At 36.4% G+C, this 10,946-nt stretch overlaps 1 gene segment (V, D, J or C); it reads right to left on the minus strand.

Moving 5' to 3' along the window:
- Positions 1 to 299: 299 nt before the first annotated feature.
- LOC106048725 (T-cell receptor beta-2 chain C region-like) lies at positions 300 to 10,612 on the minus strand. The segment is given in 5 exon segments: positions 300 to 525; positions 1,592 to 1,698; positions 2,427 to 2,444; positions 2,760 to 3,095; positions 10,501 to 10,612. Coding segments are annotated over 5 exon segments (468 nt in total).
- Positions 10,613 to 10,946: the final 334 nt, after the last annotated feature.

The raw sequence follows: 10,946 nt of genomic DNA on the forward strand, positions 1-10,946 counted from the left end.
CTTCCTTCCTTCCTTCCTTCCTTCCTTCCTTCCTTCCTTCCTTCCTTCCTTCCTTCCTTCCTTCCTTCCTTCCTTCCTTCCTTCCTTCCTTCCTTCCTTCCTTCCCCCCCCCAGGCTGAGATATAGAGACTTCCTTTTATGCCCTATGTAATTTACATATACCATGAGAACATGATCTGGAGTACCACATTACTCCAATAAGCAGAGGTCATCTTTGTTCACTTGTATATTCTCCCTAGAGTGAATTGTATCCATTCAGTTCTTTGAGAACAGTAGAAATCAGTTGTGTCATCCTATCATAGCTTATAAAGGAAATTACAGAGAAGTTTATTAAAGATAGACTTTTATCAAAAGATAATTTGAAAACAAGCAAAAATAGAAGTATATTGCCAAATTGCTGTTCTCCTGCCTTTGTTAATATAGAAGGCTGGCTCCTGAAGCAAATGAGGACTTGTGTTCAAAGATCTGAAGCTTGCATCATATGTCCGTCTTCCTCTTCAGGGCAAAGCATATCTGGAATATTTACTGCATAAAGAAGGAAAAGAGCAAGAGATTAAGGATGTGCCACTGAAATTACTGAAGTCCAAGCAATGTTTCTTATGTAAATTCTTTCTCTGAGAGAGAAAGGAAGAAAGGGAATAATCAAGTTTTCCACAGTTCAGTCTACAAATATTTAAATTCTTGCAATGGATAAAAGAACTAGGTGGTTTTGTTTACAACAACAAAAGGATTTAGAATACATTATGTATCTAGATGGAAAGTGATTATTTGTGTTTAAGTAATAAAGTTGATAGGAAGGAAGGAAGCAGGGAAGGAGGAAGGTAGAGATAGTGGGTAGAAGGGAGGAAGGAAAAGAAGAATGGAAGGAAGAACGGAAAGAAGGAAGGAAGGAAGAATGGAAAGAAGGAAGGAAGGAAGGAAGGAAGGAAGGAAGGAAGGAAGGAAGGAAGGAAGGAAGGAAGGAAGGAAGGAAGGAAGGAAGGAAAGGAAGGAAGGAAGGAGGGAAGGAAGGAAGGAAGGAAGGAAGGAAGGAAGGAAGGAAGGAAGGAAGGAAGGAAGGAAGGAAGGAAGGAAGGAAGGAAGGAAGGAAGGAAGGAAGGAAGGAAGGAAGGAAGGAGAGAAAGTTTTCAACAACAAATCAATGCTGCACACAAACATGGCTTTAAAGAACCATTACCTTTTTCCCCTTCCTGTTCCCCCATAGATTAAATTCTCTTCCATTTTTTCTTGGAGTTATAGGTTTTTGTTTGTTTGTTTTCCTCCTTTGCTTTTCTTTGTCTATCCTACTGTTCTCTGTGTTGTTTGACACTTTAATTGCTCTTTATTCTTTTCTTTAAGGACACCATAGATTTTGGTAATATTTAATTCATTGCCTACCTCCCTGTCATCTTTCCCTCTTTTTGTCTGAAGACCTTCCCTCCATCCTCAATATTTTTTTCTCTTGAAAATGATGAGACACACAATATAATTTAAGAGAGGTGGGTTTGTATAAATATCAACTGCATGACCTCATTTTGCCCAGATGGGTCTCCTGTACAGTTAGAATGAATTAGGACAAATGTGTACAGAGTAGAAGAACTCTGTTCCTTACCTTGGACCTAAGCATCATCCCCGCTACAAATATCCCATACAAAATGCTCTTCAAAATGAGCACGATGTACAAAAACTTCCCAGCTGTAGCACTTCTTTGATAGTTTTCTGAAAAGTAGGAGAAAAAGAAGAAAATAAAAACCAACAGAGAAAACAAACTTTTTTACAAAACTTTCCTGGGCAAGGACATTATTATTTCAACCTGCTGATTAGGAAAACTTGTGCAATGCTCATTTGCACAAGTTATAACTTGGCTGCCCTTAGCTTAAATATCATCTTAATCATTAATTGTATTAGATTTCTCACATTCACAGTGGTGGGACTGATTAGGAGCTGATCTGAAAAAATAGAGTTTGGAAGCATCAAATGAAATTGTATTTGGAGTCTTTCACATGGGAATATAATTTATTCTAATTCTGCATTATATTTAAGGAGACGACATGCTGCAGAATGTCTTTGCTGTCAGTGACCTACCAAGTGTTCTGACTTCTCACTAGAAAATCAGCATCCAGCTTTATGCTATGAGCAGCTGTGCTGCAGTGAGAGATATTTTTATGCCAAAATGTTGAGTTTTAGCAGCCAGTCTCACGGAATGTTTAATGAGAACAGACAGAATTGGATGTTCACACATATACAGTAGAACGTGAATGTATATATCCACATATGTACTTGCATCTGTGTACACAGGCATAAACTACCATGCCTGACAAGAAAAACAATCACAGGACACACTGAGACACTTGTACAAAGGACACATCTCTCATTGCACACATGAGCGTTTGTGTAAAGTAACAGACGCTTTGTCAAGAGAAGAAAAAATCAGTCATTTAGCTTACCTTTGAAGATAGTACAGCCTAAAAGCAGAAGGAAAGAAAAATAGGAGTTATTATTTGAGCAGTGATATGTATCAGCTCACCTTTTGCTGTGTTTGTGCAACTATTTGTATAATGGAGGGTAGATGTGAGAATGAGAATGATACAGTTTTTAGCCAGTTTGAAGAAAAACAGAATAGAATGAATTCCTTTGACTGGTTTCAGTTTTCTGGGTACTGACAGATCTGAGTTAAGTGTACTAGAACTGCCAAGAAACATGCTTGCAGTGATGACTACTTGCCCTAGAGAAAGGGGCCTACAGAGGATGGCACCCACACCCACATAAGTCTTACTCACCAGCATCACCATAGATGAATTTGTGTATTGATTCCCGTGTTTCATTCGTAAAAAAATTGGCAACACACTCAAAACGATTCAAAGGGTTGAACCATTCTTGGGCTGAGATTCTCAGTCGGCTGGTCAGTGAAGAAGTATTCCCATATGATGTGGAAGTCTCATCTGTCCCCACCCCTTCTGTCCTCTCAGCACCATTCACCTTCCAGACTAGATTGAGGTTGTCGGGGTAGAAACCAGAGGCCAGGCATACCAGTGTGGCCTTGCTCTTCTCTTGGATCTCTTGCTTTGATGGGGAAAAGATGGCCAGAGCTGGTGGTGTGATTACATCATTCTTCTCTGAAACAGAAAGCAGTACAGCTCAGAGCCTCCGTTAATGACTTCACTATCACACATGCAAATATCAAAGCATGGGTGTTTTTTGTTGATTTTGTTTGTTTGATTGGTTGGTTTTGTTTTGTTTTGTTTGTTTATAGAAATATGTGTATGGGAAGCTGTATAGTGAATTCACAATTCAATTTGACTTACAACACTGAGTATGCAGGACCGTGATCTTTGGGCTAAAAGACAAGTACACATACATTAGCTTATAATTGTCTTTCCAGTATTGTATGTACTAAATATGTCATGCTATATATGCCATTTGAGTCAAAATCAATAGGATATTTGAACAGAATGTGGTATGAGGATTTTAAACATAAATGTGCAGAGCAAGTACAAAATATTTTTTCTTACTATTGACCAAATAGCCAAGATACTAAAGATGAGATGCTAATTGAATACTACTACTAGTAATAATAAGTTAATTCTTTGTGCTGAACTAGACAATGAGCAGGGGTCAAAGTGATCCTCTGCATTCACCTTCTGTTGGGACTTTATGTCTCTGTGTATGCTTGTCTCCTCACTCTCTGAATCAAGATTTTTCTGAAATGTCTTGGCTTATTTCACCTTAAGTCCTCTTTCTCTTTGTCTTACCATTTTAAAAAAGAAAAATAAAACAAACAAACTGAACTCCCCAGACCTACAATCTACAATTTTTTTTAACCTACAAATTTTCCCAAAAGAATCAGGAGTGACAGTGTTTTCTTTCTTAGCAAAGAAATAGCAGGCTATGTTTTCTTACCTAAGCCAGACAGTTTAATTTCTGCCACAAAATGTTGCTTATATCCAAACCACAAGGACATAAAGCAGTAATAAATTCCCCACTTCCATCTATTGAGGAAAACTTGGATTTAAATTTTGAAGGCTTGATTCTGCACTAATGATACAACTTCCACTCTGCCTGATGAGAAATACATGGATTATATCCTTAGTGCCAAAAATAGTGTAAAGTGCAAGTTCATTATAGTATGAAAAAAAGCAAATGGGACTTCAACTGTGTTTCTCATGCCATTATCACAGGACTTGTCAGTTCCATCTTTTCTATTAAATGTCTCTCTTATTTTTTTCTTGCATAAATCCATGGTAATGTGGAAACGAACGGAGTTCAGAAAAAAAAAAAACATGTCTAAATGTTAGACAAGAATTCTTTTTACCAAAAATCTACTTACTTTTGTCTGACAATATAAATGCTTGAGTGTTATGGTTCTGTGTGTACATATCTGTAAAGATTTTCCCTGATATAGAAACTTTCTCTGATAGACCCTATTTAATTCAGACTCTTCCCATTTGTCTTTTCTTATGCCCTCATGGATGACACTATAGATTTATCTCCCCCATCAGCATTTACAATTTTTGCTGATGTTCTCTCTCAGACTCATTTGACTATTTCCTTCTCCTCTTTTTCTCTTTCCTCATCTCTCTGCTAGGAATCCTTCTGAAATCTGAATAGCCAGACATCAGGTAGACAGCCAGAAATATCATGATCAAAATAACTTCAGCAACTCTAATTGGTGTGTCAGACGCCAGACTGAAACTAACAAAGGGAGGGTGGAATCTTGACTCTAGTGAAATTAGTGGAAACTTTATCAGTCATTTCAATTAAACTAGCATTTTAACATTTTGATGCTTTTTTTTTTTTTTTCGTGGATCCAGTGTTATAGTTCAGGGTCAGCACCTAATTTGAGAAAATACATTTTCCCACATTTCCCCTAGGTGGACATATAGGTCACTTCTCTTCCCCCTAAACTGGTCCTACCTTCCAAAAGTATAAATGCTGTCAATTAGGAAAGTCATAGATGTTAGCACTCTATCTGCAACTTTGAGCTGGTTTTCTCCAGCAATGTATTTTCACCAGAGCTGGAGCAGGGTATGTTCATTCACTCACGCACTTTCATGCACCACAATTCCCCTCTAGTCTTAAATCTGTTGTGTTGCCTCTCTTTTCTCTCTATCTTTTCCTAGAGAATCACAGTTAAGATCACCAGATTTTACTGATTTAGTTTCCAACAAAAATTCTTTTTCATTTTATTTTAGAATCATAAAGGAATTATCTAGTGTTTGCTATACTTCTTTCTTTATTTATTACACGGAACTTTTAAGTGTATCCCTCCTCCAAAATGTACTCTCTGTCTTCAATAACACACTATCTTATTTTTGATCCAAAATGGCCACCCCCAAATCTCTCCTCCACTCACTCTTATAAAGCTCCACCATATCCACTCTGTAAGTCTATGTGTAAGCAATAGGTTGGTCAGGATTTTTTTCATAGGCTTGATAAATACAGTCACATTCACCAGATGTCCTTATATTCATCTTAATGTGTTCCAGTCAGAGATGGAATTATTTTTATATTCCATTCTGCTGTGCTTCCGTAAAAATGGAATGGTTATATTTCATTCTAGTCTACATTAACTATAGAGTATCAATAATGAGACATTCTGAAAAGAGGATCCTTCATCTGAATCTACTGAGTTTCATCTTTGTTTACCTCCATTACACTCCTAGAATCTTGCTCCTTGCACAACATAAGTCACTTATGATTCCCACTTACCCAGAACTGTTACTTTTGTTCCTTCTCCAAAATACTGGGTATTGATAAAACACAGTTTCACAGTCTAATATCAAAACTACTCACTCCTGTCTTGCACTGCTGTCCAGTGATAAATGTGTTAAAGCTTCAGATATGATTTTTTTTTTCACAGTAGTAGCCAAAGGTGTACTGAAAAGAAGGTGTAACAATTATCTGTATGGTAGTTAATCGTTAAATATTTTTCATTGTTTTCTAATGATGATTTGGATCATAGCATATGAACAAGCGATCATTTCTCTGTCATTAATAAACCAGTAATAAAACAATTTATTGTCTACTGCTGTACTGTGATATCAATATATCCTCACACTTTTTAGGAATTATGATGCATAATGCAAGATCCATCCTCCTTTTGGATACATTCTCACTTTCATTTCAGCTTCCATGTCTTTTGCCAGTTCCTTATGAATACATGTACATCCCTCCCCTCCCAGTTCTTCCATTCTTTTCTTTCATGGGCATACATTCTATTTGGAAATGACAATGGGAGATAGACTGTAGGGATAAGAAGAAATCATAAGGATTGATTCATTCTGCAGGTATCCTAATTCTGTGGAAAAAACTTGGTCAGGAATATAGTTCATTTCTAGTAGAAGACAGCCAGTAGACTCATTGAACCCTGGATAGTCTTTGGGACTTCTGCATTTCAAAGGTAGTATATGTTCTTCCAGAATACACATACTTACAAGTCAGTCTTATCTGACTTGAGGTCTCTTCTTTGATTGTCTCTCCCTTCTGACTCCACTTTCTTCCATTAATCTTGCTTGCTTGCTAGCTTGCTTGCTAGGTTTATTAATCTGACAATATAATATCAACACATCCAATTCCCCGGGCAAATTTAATAACAATGAATTGTTTAATTTGCCCCCCTCTTCCTCACAATCCCTACTATATCCCTCTTTCGTGACCTGTCTTTCCTGAAACGTCTTTCCAGCCTTCCTAGTGAGGCTCTGCTGATTCAAGCCCTTCTGTTACACCTCTTTTCTTACCTAGAACAGTGAGCCATGTTCCTTCTTCAAAATATGGTATTGTTGCTGACCTTTACATGAAAATGTCTGAGGAGCTTGCCATGCCTTTCTTCTCCTTATTGGCACAGTTTTCTATTTCCTAGTCCTTCATACTCAGAAAAGCCACCACTAGAACTGTTATACAAGCCACTGGAGATACAGTATGCTACTTCCGAAAGTTAAGTCTACAGCATTAAAATACTAGGACCATGAGGAAAATCCTGTCCATCCTTCCCTTGCAGTCACTTACTACCTTTACTTCCCTTTCTTTCAAGCCTAACAAAAAAAAAAATTCATTTAAGCTGTACTGGAATTAGTCACTATCTTCCCTATTAACCTACAAAGACTTGCCTTTAGACAAGGAATTTATCAAACCCCTGACTTTAAGTGTCCCAAACAATAACCAAGAACTCTTTCTTTTCTTTTTTCTTCTTTTCTTTTCTTTTCTTTTCTTTTCTTTTCTTTTCTTTTCTTTTCTTTTCTTTTCTTTTCTTTTCTTTTCTTTTCTTTTCTTTTCTTTTCTTTTCTTTTCTTTTCTTTTCTTTTCTTTTCTTTTCTTTTCTTTTCTTTTTTCCTTTCCTTTCCTTTCCTTTCCTTTCCTTTCCTTTCCTTTCCTTTCCTTTCCTTTCCTTTCCTTTCCTTTCCTTTCCTTTCCTTTCCTTTCCTTTCCTTTCCTTTCCTTTCCTTTCCTTTCCTTTCCTTTCCTTTCCTTTCCTTTCCTTTCCTTTCCTTTCCTTTCCTTTCCTTTCCTTTCCTTTCCTTTCCTTTCCTTTCCTTTCCTCTTCTCTTCTCTTCTCTTCTCTTCTCTTCTCTTCTCTTCTCTTCTCTTCTCTTCTCTTCTCTTCTCTTCTCTTCTCTTCTCTTCTCTTCTCTTCTCTTCTCTTCTCTTCTCTTCTCTTCTCTTCTCTTCTCTTCTCTTCTCTTCTCTTCTCTTCTCTTCTCTTCTCTTCTCTTCTCTTCTCTTCTCTTCTCTTCTCTTCTCTTCTCTTCTCTTCTCTCTTCTCTTCTCTTCTCTTCTCTTCTCTTCTCTTCTCTTCTCTTCTCTTCTCTTCTCTTCTCTTCTCTTCTCTTCTTTTCTTTTCTTTTCTTTTCTTTTCTTTTCTTTTCTTTTCTTTTCTTTTCTTTTCTTTTCTTTTCTTTTCTTTTCTTTTCTTTTCTTTTCTTTTCTTTTCTTTTCTTTTCTTTTCTCTTCTCTTCTCTTCTCTTCTCTTCTCTTCTCTTCTCTTCTCTTCTCTTCTCTTCTCTTCTCTTCTCTTCTCTTCTCTTCTCTTCTCTTCTCTTCTCTTCTCAGGTTATCTTTTTTGTTATCAGTTGCTTAACCTACAAAGTCTGTTTTCTCCTCTCTCACAATTAATGTTTGTCCCAGTCTTTAAATATTTCATCAACCCTCCTCCTCCTCATAAATTATATTAATAGAGCACTAGTTTGTCCCTTAATCTATCTTTCAATTCCTGAACAGAGTATTAGTGCCTTTATCTGCAATTTATCTCAGTTAATGAGTTTTACTTCAAGAATAAAAACAGTCCAGTAAATTCTGGACTTAATCTTCTACTTTCTCCTAAGGGCTTCCCCCATCATACTTTCCTGCCTGTGTTTCTCTTTGCTTTTATTCTTTTTTATATTATTAATTTTTTTATATATATTTCTTTGACTTTCTCAAGAGAAAAAAAAAAATTACCTAGGAACACCTTTCACAATTGTCAGTGCAAATGTGGCAAAAATTAATTATGAGCTAGCAACTGTAGGTGTAAGATTGATCACCACTCTCACTGGTACATAGAATAACTTAAACATACTTATTTAAAATAGAAAATTATGATTTAAACAAACAAACAAAAATGCTGAAAGACAAAATTCTTCTAAGCAGTTCTGGCTTTCCTTTCTTTTATTTTAAACATACATTCTAAATAACATTTTCTTACTTGTAACAATCTGCCTGGTCCCTGCTCTAAATTGCAATGGCTCTGTGTAAGCAGAGCTAGAAATTTTTGCTAATAATTATTGCTAAAAACTTGAAGGTAGAAGTCCAAATGACTATGATTGTTATTCTTCATCATCTGAGTCAGTGTGAAAGAGAAATTACTCAGATATCCTCTATTGATGGAGAAATAAATGCTAAGACTTGTGACATTACAATGTTTAGTAGGTGATAATAAAAAGGCCTCCTTTTGTTCATGCCTTGTGAATTTAACACCCATAAAGGCATTTTTTTAAAAAGCAGTTTCACAGAAAACAGTTCCTTTTGATTGGAACTATCATGAGACTACATAAGTAACATCTGTAATCAGAGAACCAAACAAACCTCTTTCTTCAATATGATATTTTCTCCTGTTTCAAAGTGTTTTCAGGAGATGAAGGAAGTGACAAGCCCATTTCATGGGCTCTATGCCTATCTTTCCAGTAGTACCTATATATATATAAATTTTCTGACAATGACATTAAAAAAAATATGCCAGTTACACTAAAATCTGTCATCAAATCCTTTGCAAATAACAAGAATAACAAATGCATTAACTGACAGGACTTTTAATCTATTCACTAAATCAATTCACTTTTCTTACCTACCACAACAAGCCTGGTGCAATCACCAAATTAAACTCCAGTGTAAGAACACAGTGATAGAAGCAGCAGCTACCATCCCTCTCCTGAAAGGGTATCAGTTCTCATCTAGCTAGTGTTCTGTTCCTAGCTCTACCATGCTAGAATCCTGCATCTACTTTGGCTAGAAATCAGCACATTTTTTTATTAGCAGTTGTTTGAACATTTGCTTAGATGACAGATAAGAGAAATGGAAGAAAGCTCCTCCTTCACATCCATAACACAGGCAAATACAGTAGAATATGTTCTAAAGCTTTGCCACTTACTGATTTGGCTGTACTTGTTTTAAACAGGAGTGCAAAAATGTCAAAATAGTTGTGTTGGTCATATTGAAAGGTTCCACTAAACTAACACCGTATCTCTGCATTCATAAAGAATAAATGTCAAGTGAAGACCATAGAACTAATGAAGGCATGTAGAAGTTACTTTCCTAAAACGCTTTTATCTCCAGCAGTTTTCAGTTCAGGTACTATAGGAAAATTGAAGGATCATTTATAGTTTTGTCCTACATTAACCTACGTGATCTCACACCAGATCCACATAAACATTTAGTTTACAAATATGCTTAGTAATACAAACTTCTTTTTCTCCTTTATGTCGGTAGACACAGATTTAACAATTACTCTTAGCTGCCTTTTGCCAAGATAATCAAACCTTTATCACCTTTTATTGGTTGTTCCAGAATTCTATTCTGTAATGAATTAATATCCTAGAGTAACAAACAAAGGGACAAAAGCAACTTACCAAGAACTGTCAGCTGGGTGCCCTTTCCAAACTGTGGTGGTGAGTTTGCACAGTATTTTGAAGTACCACTAAAAAGTGCCACTAAAAGCTATCAACTGCACATAAAACCTATAAAGTATCAGGATATATCATAACTTTTGTTAGATCAGACACTGAAGGGACCATTATGCTGTCATTTGTGTTAGAAAAATACTATACTTTTTCTGAAAAATATGTTGAAATAGGTTGAATATTACTTCAGGAGATACTGTATCTAGTGAACCCAGCCTCTCTAGGAAGTAACTCTTTCCACCTCCGTATTCTACTTCTCAGTTTCAGAATTCAATCTGAGAAAACTTTTGTAAATAAGAGAGAAACAGTGAATCTATCTTCTTTCTGCCATCACTAAGCTGTGCTAATGAAGACTTGAGTTTCTGTAACTCACCCATCTGCCCATTCTGCGCTTAGTTTTCCTGTCTTCCCCCCTGCCCAATCTTAATACAACTCTTCAATTTTCTCTTACAAAAAACTCCACTGTCATGGATTTGTTAAAAGTACAGGCTTCTTTTCCTTACCTAGTACTGTTACGTGGGTCCCAGGACCAAACTCAACTGAATATGTATCACGGTACTACAGAGGCTCTCTCAAAATATGCCCCTCCCCATAACAAAAAGGGGACAGAGTAATATGACTACACCATGTGAAAAATCCAGAGAGGAGACAGAGACTGAGGCTAGCAGGAGAACGTGCAAGAATGCTAATAGAGCTAACAAGTAGGCCACAGAATCTGCTTCCCAGAAAGAAGTTATATAAATGCTGTTTTGTTGGAAACTGAAAACTAGACTGGACAACATCTGAAGGAGTATCCTGTTGGATATGTTGTCAAAAGGA

The sequence above is a fragment of the Anser cygnoides genome, chromosome 1 (assembly GCF_040182565.1).
Source record: "Anser cygnoides isolate HZ-2024a breed goose chromosome 1, Taihu_goose_T2T_genome, whole genome shotgun sequence".
Classification (NCBI taxonomy): domain Eukaryota; kingdom Metazoa; phylum Chordata; class Aves; order Anseriformes; family Anatidae; genus Anser; species Anser cygnoides.